This window comes from Ailuropoda melanoleuca, chromosome 2 (genome assembly GCF_002007445.2).
Source record: "Ailuropoda melanoleuca isolate Jingjing chromosome 2, ASM200744v2, whole genome shotgun sequence".
Lineage (NCBI taxonomy): Eukaryota > Metazoa > Chordata > Mammalia > Carnivora > Ursidae > Ailuropoda > Ailuropoda melanoleuca.
In genome coordinates, this window is record NC_048219.1 from 129,332,984 (window position 1) to 129,354,183 (window position 21,200).

The window sequence follows — 21,200 nt, forward strand, 5'->3', positions numbered from 1 at the left end:
TACACCCTTGGTTCCATTATCAGAACAATGTCCTTAGCCTTTAGCAGTCTTGAAATTTTAAGCTCCTGTTCACAAGGTGATTTTTGATCATGGACTGATGTTGGCTCAGTGAATGCTATAACTACATCTAAGCAAGGCATATTCTGTATTAGTAAAAAAGCAGAATGATACTGTTTTACATGAAACAAAAGACAACATGAGTCAAACAGGCCCTACTAATCTTACGACTCTAAAATAAAATTATTTCCATATTAGAATTTTCCATTATTGGAGAAGTAATTTTTTTCCACATTAATATACCTAATATCAGAAGATGCTCCCAAATAGTAACTTGTTATGATTAAAACTCTTAAATTTTGCTCAGAGAAAATATTTGCAACCTGATAAATTATATCATAAAATGAAAATGCTTTTAGAAGATTACGCTTATTCTTTTTAACAGATATTAACATTCAGACATAATTTCAATATTATGAGTGAACTTTTTAGCTTCTATTTTAACGGGTAGGTAACAGTGTGCACATTTTGCATAATAAATATTAATATACATCTGTAACAACTAAGTTCTGACTTACATTATAAGAGGCTGAACACTTTTGAGCAGAGCTTTTCAAATTCTGCTAGCCAATCTATGTTAAGTGATTTAAAGCATAAACAAGGGATGGTAACTGCAAGTAGCTTTATTAATGCTAGTGCATTTCATGCCACAACACAATAAGAGTTTCCCCCCACAGGAACAAAATAGTATAAATACTGTACTAACGCCTTGAACCTGAACTACCAGTAAACAAAATCTCCTAACAGTCAGGAGAAGTCCAGATAGCCAATTAAAGCAAAATAATTATAAGAAGTATGCTAAAGCATCTAATCTTTTTAAAAATCAAGAAGACTGATTACTGTGGTAGAACTTCCCAAATGTTGCTTTTTGTATGCTAGAAATAAAAATGTCTTTAATCTTTCATAGCTTCCCAAACTTGTTGCAACATGTCTTCAAACTTTTGTCTCTAGTTCTTTAAAATTATAAGCATAATTTTACAGCATTTCAAAATCAGCCTCTAGTATACCACCTGCAAAGTACGCTAATCGTCAAAAATGGCAGGACATTCAAATAAAGCTTATGTGTGTACTTTAAGACTAGTAATGAGTAAGTGTAGTAACAAATTGAGCACCATCAAAATTACTGTAAATTAGAGAAATGCTCAACTTACTGGCTCACATTAAAATTCATAAATATATTAATCTTCAAATCTTCTGGAACTCAAAATGTGCAAACTATAACCTTGAACTCTGATTAGAGAACAGAAAGAATTCTATAGTTAATGGTGACATTTTCTGCAAATAATCTTCATTTCATTCCTGCAGTCTCAAAACTTTCTCAGCCAGTTAACCCCTACATTTTAATATTTAAAAAGGTGTGTGGCATGGAAAGAAAGCCTTTATTTTTAAGCATTTATTTTGAGATTATTTTAGGACTCACAAGAGTTGCAATATTAGTAGAGTCCTAACATCCCCTATGTTAACATCTTACATGACAAAAAATAATTTTCAAAACCAGGAAATTAATCTTAACTAAAATTTAAAATTTATTCAGATCTTATCAGTTTTAGTTGCTGTATCTCCTTAATTTTCTCTTATTTGTGATAGTTTCTCAGTCTTGTCTCTCATGATCTTTATACATTAAAGAGTACTGGTCCGGTATTTTGTAGAACGTCTCTCAGTGTGGGTTTGTCTGATGCTTTCTCATGATTGGAAGAGGTTATGCATCCTTGGGAAGGAGAAGCAATACACCCTTCTCAAAGTACAACATATCTGGGGGTATTAGTGATACTAGCTTTGAACACTTGATTAAGTTATGATCTGCCTGGATTCTATGTAAAGATACTGTTTTCCTTTCAAACTTTTTTTTTTTTTAATTAGAAAACAAGTCATTAAAACCCTGGGTAAACTTGGGAACAAAAGCTGCCACTCTCTAAAGACAAAATGGTAAACAGCTTTTGATTCAGTTTAGCAAATGACTGTTGCTAAAGAGAAGAGCAGTTCCTCTTTTGTAATAAGCATTTTTATTAGACCAATGAAAGGATTTAGAGTTCATGATTAAAATGCTAAAAATATACAATATTTTATATTTACTTTTATCTCCAAATCCAGCTGTACTTTAATAATGAAATAGAAAAAAGATAACTAACAATTCAACTCTAAAATCTTATTTTACCTATGTTTCACTAAATAAAAAATTCTTGGGGCGCCTGGGTGGCTCAGTCAGTTAAGTATCTGCCTTTGGCTCAGGTCATGATCCCAGCATCCTGGGATCGAGTCCCACATCAGGCTCCTTGCTCAGCGGGGAGTCTGCTTCTCCCTCTGCCTACTGCTCCCCCTGCTTGTGCTCTCTCTCTCTCTTTCACTCTCTCTATTTCAAACAAATAAATAAAATCTTTAAATCAAGCAAGCAAGCAAGCAATCTCATAATGAGCAAAAATTATTAAAATCAGCTTTGAAAAACGTATTGGGTATATTAATTTGCCAGGGATGCCATAATGAGTACCACAAACTGAGTGGCTTAGAGCACAATTCATCATCTCACAGTTCAGAGGTCAGAAGTCTGAAATCAATGAGTTGACAGGGCCATGCTCTCTCTGAAGGCACTAAGGAAGGATCTTTTCCATGCTTCTTTCTTAGCTTTTGGGAACTTCAGATGTTCTTCATATGTCCTTACATGGGCTTCTCTGTGCATGTCTCTTTGTCCAAATTTCCCCCTTTCATAAGGAAACCGGTCATACTGGTTCAAAACTCACCCTAATAACTTCATTTTAACTTGCTCCTCTCTAAGGAACCTGTTTCCAAATAGGTCACATTCTGAGATACTGGGGGTCAGGATTCCAATATATCTTTTCTGGGGAGGAGATAAAATTTAATCTATAACACTGGGTTTACTTTTATGAGTACTTAACTGATTTGAAGGCATTACCTTTCCATAGTAATTTACTGTTAAAATTCTAAATTAAAACTACAAATAAAAGTTAAAGTAAAATAATATTTCGAAAATAAACCCACTGAGGAAGGCTATACACCTGAACATTTGAGAGCCTTTATTTATAAAATTTACAGATATCTACACTATAGACAAATCAACTAAAAATGTTATAGTAGTTATTCACACCATAACATAAACACTAAAAGAAACTGGAATGAAACCTTGGCTTTACTCTTAAACCCACAAGAACAGACCTATCTCATTTTTTTTTTTTATCATTCTCTCGTGACTGTAAACTTAAGCCCTGGTTTTCTGTTAAATGAGAAGTTCTAATAAAATAATAACTTTGGACTTGCAGGGTTTTATTTATTCATTCCCTTTTCAGTAAGGTCAACTGATCCTTTAAGATTCCTCATTATGTGGCTTACAATGCCCATCCCCAACTAAAATCTGCATGGCCATTTGGTACCACCAGAACAAAACACAGCATGGCCTAGAAAACTTATGAATTAAAGTTAATTTATCATCTAATTTTCAGGTCCAAGTCCTGCAAGTTCATCTCCTTTCTTTCTTCAAAAATTGCTTCTTGAGCATATATTTTGTGCGAGGCACTGACTAGATACATGCTGACAAAAGAAAGCAGATACAGTTCCTGTCCTTTAAATGTAGAAAAAGGGACAAATAAGTAAAATAACACCAAATGTATAATTATGTATTGTGAAGAGGATGATGGAGGAAATTATTAGGAATAAAAATATGTAATAGTGGAACAATTACCTAGACACTATGAAAAGAGGAAAATTCTCCAACTAATGTCTCAGGGTATTTAACCTGAGAAAAAGCATAAGAAAGAATCAGCCACATGAAGTTTTCCAGACAGAGGGAGAGTATGTTTGACATCCTGGTTTGGGAAAGAATGCTTTGTATCTGAAGAAGTAAAAGGCTAGGGACTCTGAAAGATAATGGGAACAGAGTGAGAACACTACCAGGTAAGTTTTAAGTAGGCAGAGGTTAGATCATGAAGGGTATATCAGTTAGGTCAGAAAGTACCAAACACCCAATTCAAAATGGCTAAGTGAAAAGGTGAATGTATTAACTCATATAACATAAAAACTTTTGGAAATAGCTCCCTTTAGATAAGGAAGATTGATTGAAAGTTTACCAGCACCTAATTCTCTTTCTTCTCTTCACTCTATGTCCTCAACTGGGCCCTTTCTCTTTTTTTTTTTTTTTTTTTTTAAAGTTTTTTTTTNTATTTATTCGACAGAGATAGAGACAGCCAGCGAGAGAGGGAACACAAGCAGAGGGAGTGGGAGAGGAAGACGCAGGCTCTCAGGCAGAGGAGCCTGATGTGGGGCTCGATCCCATAACCCCGGGATCACGCCCTGAGCCGAAGGCAGACGCTTAACCGCTCTGCCACCCAGGCGCCCCTGGGCCCTTTCTCTTAGGTTTGTGAGACAAAAGGTATCCTTTCTCACTAATAAAAAGCCAGAATGCAGTCTCTTTGTCTTTGATTAGTCTGACTTACATATGTGCCCATTATTCCTTAACCAATCACTACTGCCAGGGAAATAAGATGTTTGGATTGACCAGACAGGGTCACATACCACCCCTGGGCTCTTAAGTGAAATTTTTTTTTAAAGAGATTTGTTTTGTGGGGGACAACTTCGGGTAATATTATAGTAGTAGTGTAGAGGTCACATGATTCATCCACAGAAAATAATAATAAAAACTGGATTTAAAAACAGCATCAGGAAATTTAAAAGGGAAATTCTGGCAGTGAGCAAACAACAGAAAGCATGAGGCTCAAATTCAGAGCTTAAACTATCCAAATGCCTAGCTACAAGTACACTGTGCATGAATGGAGAAGGACCCCAGGGGCCCGGCAAAATAGCTAGCAGACAACATAGAGAAATCTACTCTTGAAAGAGCTACTATGCACGGCAGATCAGTTGAGTTTGATATATTTCTTAATTGAGTACATTCCTTCACCATGATTAGATTAGACAGCAGAAAGCCTGAAATGTCAGAGTACAGAGTCCAAAGATGGCAGAGCAGCTGGAAAGTAGAGGGTAATCTTAGACGCAAGGAAACCAGAGAGAAAGAGACTCATCTCAAACCTGACAATTTTCACAGACACAGAGGAGACTCACAGGGTGCCAGTGTAAAAAAGCAACAGTGGAAAGCCAAAAAACAGGGCATAGATCATCATCAGTATGTTTTTGCCACAATGACATTAAAATGGACATCAATTAAAAAAATCAAATGTCAAATTTTTGACTTTTAAATAACCCAACGGTCAAAGAAGAACTCACAAAGGAAAAGAGAAAATATTTTCACTAGAGCGATACTGAAAATAAATCAAAGTTTGTGGGATACAGCTATTGCAGTACTTAACAGGGAAATTTATACAATTGAATGCATATATATAAGAAAAAGAAAGGTCTTAAATAAATGATCTAAGCTTTCTCTTTAAGAAGTTACAAAAAAGAAAGAAAAAGAGGAAATCAAACTCACAGAAAAACAGGAGATAATAAAGGACAGAAATCAATAAAACAGAAAACAGAAAAATCAATGAAACCAAAAGCTAGTTTGTCAAAAAGATTAATAATATTGATAAACTTCAAAAAATATTGATAAACCTCTAGTCACAAGAAAAAAGGGCACAAATTATTAATATCAATAATGAAAGAGGAGACATTCAAAGGATAAGGTACTATTTGGACCAACAATGTGCCCATAAATTAAGTGACTTAGATGAAATGGACACACTCCTTGAAAGACATTAACAATCAAGGCTCACTAAAGAAGAAAAAGATAACCTGAATAGTTCTATATTGATATTTAAAAAGTTGAACTCATGTTTTAATACCTTCCAACAACAAATAAAACAACAACGAAGACAACAAGAAAACCTTGAAAACCCAGATGACTTCATTGGTGGATTCTACCAAAAATTTAAGGAATAATACCAATTTGATACCTTTCCCCAAAGCAGGTTTTCAAGAAGGAGGGAGAGGTGAACTATATCATTTCTGACAAGTCTCAAAAGAGATTCCTTTTTGCTTTTTTAAAGATTTTATTTATTTGTGTGTGTGTGTGTGAGACAGAGAGAGAGAGACTGCGTGTGCACAAGTAGGGAGAGGGGCTAAGGGAGAGGGAGAAGCAAACTCCCCACTGAGCATGGAGCCTGATGTGGGGCTTGATCTTAGGACCCTGAGATCATGACCTGAGTGGAAGTCTGACGCTTAAGCAACTGAGCCACCAAGGCACCCCCCCGAAAAAGATTTGAACTAAGTGTACAATGAGCTATTAAATGTTCTGAAGAAAAAAACTGCTGAAACTGGAATAGAGCTCATCTGTATGTATCAGGAGTTTATTACACTTCACAGGTTGGGAGATATGGCAGGGGGCCTATCGCTGGATGAGCTCAAGTGGATAGGTAATTGGCTCATTTAACATTTGTTCTAAACTCCTTTCAGTGTGTCTTCCTACCATGCAGAAGCTGGGCAGCTAAGAACTACATTTACCAGTCTCTTTTGCAGCCAGGATTCTGAATGTTATTTAGATTCTGCCAATCAGATGTGTTTGGAAAGAATTAAAAACTGAGTTAAGCTGGCAGATTAGCAGCACAGGAGGTTATCCTTTTTGCTGGTGTAGGTCTAGCAGGCACCACAGATCCACCTTGGAGGCAGTGATGTCAGTGGTTCCTGATTACTGGAGTGCAGCTAAGGTGGTATGATCCACGGAGTCTTCAGCTGGAACAGTGGTGTCCTGATTGAACCAAAGGTAGTTTCCTTAAGCAGGCCAACTCAAAAGTAATGCCCTGAAATCATCTGTGGGGCTGGGGGAACCGGCTCCTCAATAATTGCATAAGTACCCTACTCCCTGTATTAAATCTCTTTCTGCTTAAACAGCCTTAGCGGCTTGTGTTTTCATGGGCTGAACTGACTGATATATCAACCAACAGCCCCAAATGGTCACAGCTGCAAAACCAAAAAGCCGATTCAGTCCATCACAACTGGCCTGATACCTGATAACCATAGACTTTTCAAAGTAATACTAAAGGAGAAGTAAGCAAAATCTTTAAAAATATATATGTATGACCTTGAAGATAAAAGAGGAGTCCTTAAACAAGACAAAAAGGATAAGCATAAATAAAAATACTGATAAATCTGACTACATTAAAATTGGAAGTTCTATTAATCAAAAGACAATTTAGAATTAAAAAAGACACACCACAGACTGGGGAAAGATATCTCCCACAAATATAACTCACAAAAGGACTAGCATCCAAAATATAAAACACTCATAAATCTGTAAGAAAAAGATACATAATCCAACACAAACATGTATAAAGCCCTATATAATCATTTCAAAAAAGAAGAAATCCAAAAGCTAAAAACATAAAAAGGTACCTTAATGAGACACTATTTTGTATTCAGCATTGACAAAAATCAAAAAGGCTGACAATGAGAAGTGTTAGCAAGGATGACAAGCAACAGGAATTCTAATATACAGCTGGTGGGAAAATAAATTAGTAGTACTGGTAAAGTTGAAGACATTTTCAGAAATATAAGCTTATATGCATTGGAATCCATGTGTAATGGTCATAAAACACTATAATTGGCAAAAACAACTCAAATATTCACCAACAGTTGTGGGGATATATAAATGGATGTGTATTCCATTAAATGCAACATGCAAAAAGATACCTAAGCCTTTTATCCTTTAAAACTTATTCCTCCTCCACATTTCTCATTACATCACTCCTGACCCAGTTATTCAAGTCATGTTAGGGCTTCTCTCTCCCTCTCAACATTGCCTTGCCAAATTTGAATAGTCATTACATCCCGTAAGTATCTACTCCTTAAATATCTCTGCAGCCTTCTTTCTCCATCTCCAATAACTCCTTAATTTGGGCCCATATCATTTCTCACCCAGATAAATATAAGTAACTCCTAAAAGTCTTCTTTGCCTCTGATCTCATTCCCATTGCAAACTGATGTTTGACAGGATGCTAAAGCTTTCTTTTTCAAAGCCGTGTGATCATATAAAACCCTTCCACTTGGATGAAGCATGAATAAAAATAATGATTATAATTTACTAAGCCCCTAATGTATGGCAGGCATTATCTCATTTATCCTTATAATGCTACAAAATGGGTAGTGTTATATCTATTTTATAGATGATGCAACTAAAGCTCAGAGAGGAATAAGTAATTTACCTAAATTCACTGAGCTAATATGTGGATAAGCCAAGATTCAATTTCAAGATATTTTGATTGCAAAATCTTTGCTTTTAATCAATACATTATTCTGCCTAAATTCCTAAGCATCACACGTGAAGTTCTAAATGGTCTGACAAGACCCTATTTCCCAGCTTGACCTCCTGTCCCTCTGGTTCCACTTAGCCATAGTAGATATTGCCTATGCATTCTCTTCTTCCTTACTAATGACCTCTATTTTCTTCAGGACGGCAGTATGCTCAGCTAAAAACTAGTTTTTCTGACCTTCCTTGAAGCTGAGATAACCATTCTGATGAAAGAGATCTAAGTGGAAATCTCTAGATGGGGTTTCTGGGAAAGCTCTTTAATAAGGGTCAAAGTAAGCTGGTATGCAACTTTTGCTCCACTCTCACCCCACCTTCTTCTTTCTAGGAAAATAATGCTGTATGTGGCTGTAGCCATGGGACACATATGTGAGCATGAAAGTCCCATACTCCAGAAGACAGAATATAAAATTAGGAGCCCAGGTCTGGGGCGCCTGGGTGGCTCAGTCGGTTAAGTGTCTGCCTTTGGCTCAGGTCATGATCTCAGGGTCCTGGATCGAGTTCCGTGTCTGGCTCCCAGCTCAGTGGGGAGCCTGCTTGTCCCTCGGCCCTCTGCCTCCTCCCTAACTGCTCATGCTCTCTCTCTCCCTTTCTCTCAAATAAATAAATAAAATCTTAAAAAAAAAAAAAAAAAAGAGCCCAGGTGTGTGATGGCATTATCCACTCCAGGACTGTCTTTCTATGCGTTTGTGTGTTTAACTGCCATGTTTTCCTATTTATAATTAAGCATTGTCAGAATGACACATACCCTAAGTTAAGGCCTTTGCTGATCAACTTGCAATTTCCTCAATATACCATGACTGGGCACACTTCTGTAGAGGGAGGTGGCCTGCAGTTAAGATACATATATAAATCAGTCTCTTTAATTTTTCAGAGAAAAGTAGGCATATGTAGGCTTTAGCCAGAGAAGTTTTAAATGGCTTATTTGTTTTATATATTCAGCATTTTTATAATAAGCTTTTGTTTGAAGGTTCTACCTTAAAAATGGGTTGAAAACCACTGGTCTATGACACAGTTTAAACTATTACTGAAATTTATCAAAGTTCTATCTTTTTATTAGGTCAATGACCACAAATCTCAAACAAATTTCATAAAGTTTCCTCGTGGAACTATTATTCTCTTAGCTTTCTCTCAGAGCCAATAATGTGGAAGAGTCTAAATATCTGTGAGACTGACACATGGGATACTGTGCATCATTTGGCCTTTTTTTACAAAGGTTCTGGTGATGTATTTCCTATACCATTCAGGGCCAGTTTCTTCTGAGGAAGTGATAAGCTTACTAGCAATGGTGTGTGAGTCATGTAAGCCATTACATTTTCCTTTTATTCTTAGCAGCTCATTCAGTAAGTTTTTTGTTCACTAAGAGTGGCTTTCTTCAGCTAACACCCTTTCAGTTTTTAGAGCCTACGGTTTGATATTTTAGTTACTTTTTGTTTGTTTATTGTGCCAATACATTCACTGAAAGCTGTCCCAAATTATTTTTTAGAAATAGGCAAGTTATCTTTTAAAACTTGTACCTTAAAGGGAAAAGAAATATTACTCTTCTGATAAGACCAAGAAACTAGTTACTATAATAAAATTAAAGGTGTGCTGTGCTGTGAGATGCAGTCCTCCCATGTCCCTGCATGTTACTGCTGCGTATGCAAAGAATGCAAAGCCTAGACCGTTCTTTAAGCAGGCCATTTCTCAGGATTGCATTTGCAAGGAGCAACCCTGAAGGATGAAGCAACATCTTCTTCAAGACAAAGAGTGGGTTTGCTTTCATTTGTATGAAATCAATGGATTCCCCAAATTCAGTATTCTTTAGCTGTGACACAAACCCACTGCATTTATAAGATTCAATTGGGCCATCATGTAGCCTCTGTGGGACTTGGGAGGCATGGGGAACCAATGCCAACATGATATTCATGTTAATTGCTGTGAAAATAAGTAATAAAATTTCTGACCTAGGAATTTCATGTCCTCTGCCAGCATCCATAATAGTGACAGATTAACTTGTAGGTAGATTTAATTCCAAATCCAGACAAGGTATTCACTCAAAAAAATTAGTTGATCATTCGAAGTTTGAAAGCAGGTTTGAATTACATCCTTTGTAACTCAGAAGAATTCCTATAGACATGCCATTAATGAAGATGACAGAGAAAGGCCAATTAAAGTAACTGTTTAAAACAAAAGAATGTCCTCAAAGGAGCCAATAAAGAACTGTTGAGGTTTCAACGTTTTAAAGATGAAAATTATTTTGTCGTCTCTATACATCAAACAAATTGAGGAGATTTAAATTGTTTATTAAGACAAAGAGTCTGGGCACATTAACACTCTATGATCTTGTTTTGAAATGAAGAGAACTATCAGAATGAATAGGCCAAAAAGAATGAATCAAATAAGAGAAGACAGGAAAATATAATAAATAGAGCTATGTAGGGCAATTACCAACCAATGGGTTGGAAGTTAATATAAGGCTTTACTTTAAACATAAACCAAAACACTGTGAAAGTTAAAAACAAAAAAAGCGTATTTTCTTAGAAAGTTAAAAAACTTATGCTGTACATACTGAAAGTATAGTGTGTTAATTACTGATCTATTTCTGAATAAACATAGAAATAAAATATGCTTCCATTAAAAATAAGCAACTCAACATAAAAAGTCTACAACCTTTTAAGTTGGTAAATAAATGACAAAGATAAATTCCTTTCTAGACAAGTAAATTTCTGATGCTACTCAACAACTCAGCATACCCCACCCCTTTCGCAACTCCCAACTACTGCTAACAAAAAATAGTGCCCAACATCTACTTCAGAAAACAGAGAAACTGGTAACAGCCAAGTATCCAGAAAACTCATGGCTCTGTACTCAAGAATGCTATTAAAACCTTCAATATTAAAAAAAAAAAAAAATTCTCTAGAAACATTATGTAAAGACTAATTCAGAAGTAAATACAAAGTTAGACAGCAGATTGGAAGACAGACTGAAGTGAGTTGAGAACAAAGGAAAGAAGAAGAATTATAAAAAGCAGGGAAGAATAATTACAAAGGTACAATTGTGTGCAATCATTTAGACTAACAATAAACCTGCATCACTATTTTTGAACACAACATATCATCAAAGGCATTCATCATTTCATATATAAGGGACTTGTGCATGAAGTTGTGAAAGGACTTAACCAAGACTGCACAGGATGCAGGAGAACAGGGATTTTATTTTATTTTATTTTATTTTATTATTTTATTATTTTATTTTAAATAAAAGACTGTTTTATCTGTTATTTTATAATCACTAAGAAAATTCTATAGAAAATTGTTCTGATAAATCAATGACAAAATGACATCCTTTTTGTCATTCCATTGATTAAAAAAAATAGAACAAATATATATTTGGCAATTTACTAAGGCATTTTGTTAGCAAACATTCCATATTTATGCATTTCATTTATCCAAAATTATAAATCTAACTTTAAAAAAGTGAGATATCATTTAGTTCTACTGGTTATGAACATATGAAATAATCTTTAAGATAAAAAATATTTAAGGTTAAAAATCTTCCTAGTGATAAAGGAAAGAGTTAATCACACTTAACACGTTTTCTCTTTTTTTAAAAAAAGGATGTAGTCTACCAAACCTGTGTTTGGGCAAAGAGTGATTTTGGGCAGTAATTAAAAATACCTTCTATATAATTAATAAAAATTTATGGTATTTTCATTTCTGAAATAAAGCTCTTATCATTGTGTTTTTAGCAATCTAAACTTTGTTCATGTTTAAGAGAAACTTGTCATGCTGTTCATTTTTAAAATATTTTCCATCGAGTAAATGATCTCCCTTAGGACACATCTGTGAACTGGAGTAGTTGGAGTTTGGTGAAGGATATTTCAAATACCAGAAGCAAATTTAGAATAAAAGGTCCATAGCATTAGTACCTAATCTTACCACCAAGGACTCCTTTGTATTTCTTCACTCCCTCATGGGCCTATTGTTTCAAAACATTTCGCGTGTACTCATTTATTAATTGAAATGGTCAAATTAAGACATTATGATGAAACTCTCAAACAGACCTTCTAATAAGCATGAAAAGTGCAATCTCAGCGTGCTGGCAAAATACAGAAAAAGCACAAACTAGGTGTTTAACTTAGTTATTGTTCAACAGGTCAACAGAGGTAATGAAATCATGTTATCCAGTTCAATAAAACACTATGAATGCAAATCAGTAAATGGATGGCATTCTAAAACTGAGTTAATAAAGGGTATTCACCACATGGGCTGATCGTAGAGCTAAGTGAAGCAGCTCCCGTGGAAAGGCCGCCTTTTGAAACTGATGAAGCCACAGAAGGTAGAGAAGATGACGGTGTAGTAGCGGAGGCTGTTGACGATGGTAACCGTTCTCCAGACTCCATATCTATGAGGGGGAGAAAAATGTTAATTCTCAGTACTAGAGAGTGGAATTATTCAAAGAATTAAACATACCTTATTATCAAAATAAGTCAAACGTTTAGGGATACTTTTATAAAATATGACATAATTTCAAAATACATGCTCTTCAGAAAGATAAAATACGGAATAAAAACATAATAATTTAAAATACCAATTTATGAAATAAGTTTAATGTTAAGTATATCAAAACTACTTTTAATAGACTTGCATATAATATATTAATTTCTTATTCTTCCTAAATTACCTCATCATCTATTCATTTACAACTTATTACCCATATTATCTTAACAAATCAGGGAAAGAACACTACATTTCAATGGACTGTCTTTGAAATGCAACTCTTGTTAAGTCTTAAGCATCCAAGCATCTGACCTGGTAACCTCTATCAGAGCAAGCACTCCTCCCCTATCAAAAAGACAAATACATTTTAGAGTTGTTACTAATGCCAGGTTTGAACTACAGTTACAATGGTCTTAGTATGAGCCCTTTATAATGACCGGGCCACTTACATGTATCTTTAATTTAATTGTTTAGCTATTTCAGGTGCAATCTTACATTGGTCTTGTTTTAAGTTTATGTTGATATTAAAAATCTAGAGTAGAAATGGGTGAAGGAGAATCAAAAGGTATAAACTTCCAGTTTTAAAATAAGTCAGTCATGGGATATAACGTACAGCATGGTGACTATTGTTAGTAATGCTATAGAGTACATTTGAAAGTTGCTAAGAAAGTAGATCTTAAAAGTTCCCACCACAAGAAAAAAATGTGTAACTGTGTGGTGATGAGTGTTAAGTAGGCTTATTGTGATGATCATTTTGCGATATATACAAATATCCATCATTAAGTTGTACACGTGAAACTAATTTCAAATGTTATATATCAATTATATCCCAGTAAAATTTTTTAATTTAGAATAGGTTATGGTTATTTTAGTAATCTCTGCAAACACTGATTCTATAAATAAGCAAGAAAGGCATGAAGTTCACAACTGCTTTAATAAGTACACAATTTATGGGAAGAAACAAAAAAAGATACTGCTCACTTATAACTGAACTTACGATCAACCACAAGTAAACTTTCGCCATTGAAATCTTGCCACAAAAAAAAAGATTTCTGTATGGAATTCTATAAGCAATTCACATAATTACTATATATTTTCTTAAAAATATTTTGATTTAAAAATATTGACCAATTAAAATAATGCAGGGTTAATGTATAAATGTTGATTTAATCCATATAGTATCTAGACGATTTTTCTCATGTAGTAAAGGTTATCACAGGTTGACACATAGTATCATTAGTAACCACTTCAGTAAGCTTTCCAATCATATACAATTCAAAAACTTCTCTTCATATTCTGGCACTGCTGTCAATCACCTCTACAGATGATGATACTGCTATAATAAATATGTCCATATTCTTAAATAACTTTTCTTTCTCTTTATCAGGATTCATCATGGAAAAGAGTAGTTGGTACTGACGGTTACGTGAAACTAATGCTTGAAAGGCAGGTTTTGGTCATCAAACCATCACCAATGAGCTTGGAGACATGTGGCTGGTCTGATGGCAAGGCCCATACTAACATTTTCTCCACAAATTATTTTCACCAACAAGACTCAATTCACTACATACAAAAATTATGCGTCCTTCACCTAGTTTACAGAAAAAGGCTATTTTTTAAAATGTATAGCTGGCAACCTCATTGTCTTAAAAAATTCTAAAATGTACTATTTGAACGTGTTATTTTTTTTAAAACAATGTAAAGTTGTTTGTTTGTTTTTAATTTGCCTTTGTACTCCACAGCAAAAATAATTTGGTGATATAACATAGATAAGTACTTTAGCTGGGTACTTGGCATAAAAGTATTCAATAAATAATAGTCATTACTTTTTTTAGGATAATAAACTATGAACCCTAGGTATGTTTCTGTTGCTATAACCTGATTCAGCAGGTAAAACCCAGAAAGCAAAACGAGCAGTCTCTACATATTGCTTTTTGGAGATCTTTTCCTGGAAATGGTGATTAAAATTAAAAATATACATATTTTGGATCTTATAATCTACTTTTGAGAACCTATTCTGTAGAAATAAAATCCTAGTAGCTTCTTTATTTTAACATTGTTTAAAAATAAAATTTAAACCTGGCAATAAGAAAGAGTAGAACTACAGCTAGTAGTATGATGTTAAGAGCTTTTTTTAGTTTCAGTAAAAGTGGAATTTTCTCTTTCATTCTTGGTTCCCTTTTGTTCATTTAAGTGGAAAAGGGCTTCACTTTTTTTTTTTTAAACATGCTTATGCAGCCATTTTCCTAGAAGTTCGAGTATCTACATTATTCATGTATTATTTGATCTTAGTACTGCAGAGATAGAGTCCAGGGATGCTGCTAAACTCCTATAATGCACCGGACACTCCCCACACAGAAAATTACCTGGCCTCAAATGTTAGTAGTGGTAAGGTTGAGAAATCCTGATCTAAAGTATCAAAAATTACATTACGTAGAATTCAATTAACTAAAACTTTCTATTAAGTAGTAATTCTATATAATTGTTATAATAGGATGGTTCAAGCTGATTTACTGACATTGCAATAAACGATAACATTATCGTTTTTTCAAGCTATCATTTGTGTCAGTCTAACTCTTGTCTATTATTTTAAATTTTGTCCTAATTGTTTAAAACTGATAATGTACGATATGTCATTAACACATATCAGAATATTTGCTCATACTGAATAACATGAATTTACTATATTTTACTACGATGATATTGACCAATAACAATTCTGAGAATAGACAAAATCAGAATTACCACAAACTTTCCTGCATGATGATTTTCTATACTGCATCCAAAAAGCTTCAACGATCAGTTGTTAATGATAACACTGTTTAAATTCAGGCATTTAAAACTTCCCTTTTCTGTAATCACAGAGTTTATGAATGCTGACAGCTGCTGGGCGTAAAAGTGAACAGGTGCTACTGGGGCGGGCAAGACACGTTGGCTAAGAAATGCAAACTTGATCAACTACCCTTTGTGTTAGTTGCACGAAACCTAAAAGGTGTTCTGTCTTTATCTTTGCCAACAATACCAAAAGTTCTCTGTGGGAATTCAAGGCACAAAAGTCGATTTGGTGAAACCTGACTTTTCCTTGCAATGTAAACTCAAGTGAAAAACAATAACCAAGAACAAGAAAGATCATGAGGTAACCACTATGCTGCTGCTTTTGGGTTAGCAGTACCACTAACAGTAGATTTACAAGTCCACGATTTTCTGAAACTTCCGACAAAGGCTCTTATAAAACTATTTCTTCAGATAACTTCCAGGCAACTGAACACTAGGACAAAAAATATTTCAAGATTTTAAGTAGCAAAACAAAATTAAAAGCCAGGAAGACACAAACACTTTTCTGGTAAGGGATTTTGTGAAATAGGAGATAAAGCAGAAACACCTTATTAGACAACAAACAAAATTATATAATATGTTTGAAGGAAAAATCATTCTATTTACAAAACTTTTATTTACCTACATTTTCAAAAATAGCTATTTTGAGTAATTAAGTACAGTACATTGTGGTTTAAAATATGAATATATAAAATGAATCAATTTCCTTTGAAGCCTCACATATTTTAACTACCACTGTAAAGAGTAACAATTACATCCCCAAACAAAAGTGGGCTGGCAATCAGGTGCTCTGTGTTGCAGCCTGTGATCTAGAGCAAGTCTCAGACACCCTAAATACTAGTTTCCTAAACTGAAAAATGACAGGTTTGAACTAAATTAACCCTTAAGTCACTATCAAAGTTTTATCAACTTGGTGGTAACAATCAAAACAAAACAAAACCTTCACATTGCATTAAAATATTTAACAGTTAGGGGTAGCTGGGTGACTCAGTTGGTTAAGCATCCAACTCTTTTTTTTCTTTTGTCTTTTTAAATTTTTAAAAAAATTTTTTATTATATTATGTTAGTCACCAACAGTACATCCCTGGCTTTTGATGCAAAGTTCGATGATTCATTAGTTGTGTATAACACCCAGTGCACCATGCAATACGTGCCCTCCTTACTACCCCACCAGCCTATCCCATTCCCCCACCCCCCTCCCCTCTGAAGCCCGCAGTTTGTTTCTCAGAGTCCATAGTCTCTCATGTTTCATTCCCCCTTCTGATTACCCCCCCTTCCTTATCCCTTTCTTCTCCTACCGATCTTCCTAGTTCTTATGTTCCATAGATGAGAGAAACCATATGATAATTGTCTTTCTCTGCTTGACTTATTTCACTTAGCATTATCTCCTCTAGTGCCATCCATGTTGCAGCAAATGTTGAGAACTCCTTCTTTCTGATAGCTGAGTAATATTCCATTGTATATATGGACCACAACTTCTTAATCCAGTCTGCTGAAGGGCATCTTGGCTCCTTCCACGATTTAGCTATTGTGGACAGAGCTGCTATGAACATTGGGGTGCATATGGCCCTCTCTTCACTATGTCTGTATCTTTGGGGTAAATACCCAGTAGTGCAATGGCTGCATCAAAGGGTAGCTCAATTTTTAACTTTTTAAGAGACCTCCACACTGTTTTCAAGAGTGGCTGTACCAACTTGCATTCCCACCAACAATGTAGGAGGGATCCCCTTTCTCCACATCCTCTTCATAAGCATCCAACTCTTGATTTCAGCTCAGGTCATGATCTTAGTTAGGGTTATGAGATGGAGCCCTGGCACTCAGTGGGGAGTCTGCTTGAGATTGTCTCTCTCTCTCTCCCTCTGACCCTCCCCCCAACTCTCTCTCTAAAATGAATAAATGAATCTTTAAAATGTTTAACAATTTAATTCTACTTTTTCCTTATCCTCCTTTCATTGACCTGGTTTTATCTATAAATGTGTGTCATGCTAAATTATAAATTTCTGCTAAATCTTTTAAAGATTTACTCATTTTATTTATACCTCAAGAGACTTGATAAGAAACTTATGCAAGAGTAAAGCACTGATTTTCACACTGTTCAGTAAATATCTATTCAAAAGGATTAAATATTCCTTTGCAATGAGACATCTGCGAGAAAGAGATTATCCTAAGATATAAAAGAATATTATAGAAGATCTGAGCAAAATTTAACATGTATGGATCAACTAAACTGTAGGTAAAGTATATGAATTTAAACATTGACTAGGATTAGAGATTTCTAACATGGATACAAAAGTCAAGAGAATAAAAAAAAGAGACGATGTGTAGTTAATTGTTCCTTTCATCTACAAAGTCCCAAAGTACAAGAAAAAAGACCTAAAGAATTGTTTAACTAGGAAATACAACTAAAATTAACTGGAATTTCTGAGATATTTCTGGAGAGTAATGGAGGCTGATGAATAAGAGATTGAGAAAAATGAAGCAGGGTAACAAACAGAAGTCATGTTACTTTATGCAAGATATCCACATACACTCAGAAGTTGAAGAAAGAAAGATGCCAAGTACTACAGTCTGATGAAATAAAATAAAAACTCCCTTTCAATGGGGAAGAAGCAGAGCTAACCTAACAGGAAAAACACACTTCTTAAAGAACAAAATGAGAGTAAGAGTTTGTGAATATTATGCAAAAATATTTTTGTCCTGGTAATCCTAACATTAGGTTTGTCTTTCTAATATTATCACTCTCCTGTTCAAAATTTTCAGTTTATCCAAGAAGTATATTCACACATATGGGTAAAGATATATGTAAAGGGGGCGCCTGGGTGGCTCAGTCATTGAGTGTCTGCCTTTGGCTCAGGGTGTGATCCCAGGGTCCTGGGATAGAGCCCCGCCTGGGCTCCCCGCTCCACTGGGAGCCTGCTTTCTCCTCTCCCACTCCCTCTGCTTGTGTTCCCTCTCTCGATGGCTGTCCCTCTCTCTGTCAAATTAATAAATAAAATCTTAAAAAAAAAGATATACGTAAAGGATATTTATTACAACATCTTAATTGTAAATGACTTTTTAAAAAAGGATTTATTTGAGAGAGAGAGCAGTGGGGAGGGGCAGAGGGAAAGGGAGAGAGAGACTCCCAAGCAGACTCCCTAAGGAGTGTGGAGTCTGACACGGGGCTCAATCCCAGGACCCTGAGATCATGACCCAAGATGAAATCAAGAGTTGGATGTTCAACTGACTGAGCCACCCAGACACCCCTGTAAACAACTTTAAAAAACAAAAAATTCCACCAATTAGGAATTGTTGAATTATGGTACATCCCTTTAATAGAATAACATGCAGCTATTATAAAAGAATGAGGTAGATCTACACTAGATTATCTAATTAAATGAAAAAAGTAAACTGGGGAGGAACAGAAATAGCATGATCTCATGTGTGATCAAGAAAAAAGGGTATGTATTCTTATGCCTGTATGCACAGAATATTTCTAGAAAAATGTTTAAGAAACTGGTAACTGGGGGCACCTGGGTGGCTCAGTCGGTTATGTTGGACTCTTGGTTTTAGCTCAGGTCCTGATCTCGGGATCCTGTGATTGAGTCCCTCCTGGGCCTCTGGCTCAGCACACAGTGGGTTTGGGATTCTATCCCTCTCCCCGCCCACCGCCCCTCCCTCAGCGCACAGGTTGTCAGGCGCCTCGCGCTCCAGAGAGAAACAAACAGAAAAAGAAAAAGAAAGAAAGAAACTGGTAACTGTTATTCCTAGATAAAGGGACTAGGGAATTGACATCTAGGATAGATGATTTATTTTTCACTATGTATCTTTTCTACCACTTGCTACCATGTGCTAGTATTCATGACAGTTAAATTAATAAAAAAAAGGACTTCGAAAGATTTGTTATTGCTCAAAATTACCTTTCAGTATGTTCTACAGGTAGTTCCAGTTCAAGATGGTGATGCAGAAGGATCCTGAATCCACTTCCTCCCACAGACACACTGAGTCTATAGCGACCAATGAAACAATTTCCTCTCAAAAAAACCTGAAGTCTGGCTGAGTGATGACTAGGTATCAGGCAAACAAGAAAACCACATCAAAGCAGGTTAAGAGGCTGAGACACAATCTTGCCATAAAACCCCACTCCTGGCAAGGAGACCCACAACCAAGAAGGCACTCAAAATCCAGAGGAGCAAACGGTTCAAGCCCCACACTGGGCACCCCAATTTTGATGACACACACTTGAGAGATGAGCCCCCAAAACAAGTAACTTAACAAGGCTTGCATCCCAAAACCTACAGACTATCGTGACCTGAGAAACTGCTCTTAAAGGATTCACACTCAGATTCACTTACCCCAGGACCCAGCTCCGAGGCAGCCAATCATGCCAGACCCAAAGTGAAGAAGGCTCACCTACTTATGTTAAAGCATTGGCATGAGGGGGCAGCATCTAATTTAACAGACACATCCCGGAGCCTGCTGGAACACTCACCAGGGATGGAGACTGGCAGGTGTCGTCTTCATGCTTTCCTCTTTGCTGAGCTCCAGAGCACCAGTATCTTCCAGAAGGAAGATTTTACATGCAACTAGTGCCCCAATTTTGACGGCTCCTGCCTAGGGAACACCTCTTGACTGCGTAGTTGCAGAGGCCAGGGGACATTGTTTTCCTGGTCCCACATGCTGTAATAATCATACCCCTATCTAGAACACTGATTTTTATGACTGCTTCCAAGGGGTATCTCACCTGGCTCTTGTGGGCAGTGGGGCTTACATTCATAGATCCACAGGACGGCAGCAAGTGGAGAAAGGGTTCTTAAACAGCCACCATCTCCAGCAAGAGCAAGAGGCAACAGAAGCACAGCTTGATCTTGCTGTGAGGGAGGTTTATTAGCTAATCATCAGCTTCTAATTAAACATACATCGAAGGGCTGACTGTACTCTTTTCCAGAGAACTTGGAGGGTGGGTACTATCTTGGAGCTCAGCATTTGTCACATTCCAAAGTCCTAGTGTCTCCTAGAGAGGAATTTTATACATATCTGGTATCCTAGTTTTTATGTCTGGTGCCCTGGTTTTTGAAGCTGTCACCCAGGGAACATCCCTTCATCACCTGGCTCTGGTGGTACATGAAAAGATGTTCAGTATCATTAATCATCAGGGTGATACAAATTAAAACCACAATGAGGTAACACCTCACACCTGTTAGAATGGCTATTATCCGAAAGACAAGAAATAACAAGTATTAGCAAGGGAATGGAGAAAAGGGAACACTTATGCACAGTTGCTTGGGGTGTAAACTGGTGCAGCTACTAAGGAAAACAGTATGGAGGTTCCTCAAAAAATTAAAAATGTAATGATCCAATAATTCCACTTCTGGGTATTTACCAAAATGAAAACACTAACTCAAAAAGATAATAGGCACCCCCATGTTCACGGCAGCATTATTTACAAAAGCCAACGTATGGAAACAACTTCAGTATCTATCAATGGATGAATGGATAAAGAAATTGTGGTATATTCCTATAATGAAATATTGCTCAGCCATACAAAAAATGAAATCTTGCTGTTTGTGACAACATGAATGGACCTTGAGGGAATTATGTGA

General features: G+C 35.8%; 1 protein-coding gene across 22 annotated transcripts in view; it reads right to left on the bottom strand.

Moving 5' to 3' along the window:
* Positions 1–21,200, bottom strand: part of BAZ2B (bromodomain adjacent to zinc finger domain 2B) — a 395,156-nt gene that overhangs the window by 116,283 nt on the left and 257,673 nt on the right. For all 22 annotated transcript variants that reach the window (XM_034643322.1, XM_034643377.1, XM_034643371.1 and 19 more), the window contains one exon: positions 12,545–12,688. In XM_034643322.1, coding sequence (XP_034499213.1) covers positions 12,545–12,686 — 142 coding nt within the window. In that variant the 5' untranslated portion in view covers positions 12,687–12,688. The remainder of the gene's footprint in view (positions 1–12,544; positions 12,689–21,200) is intronic.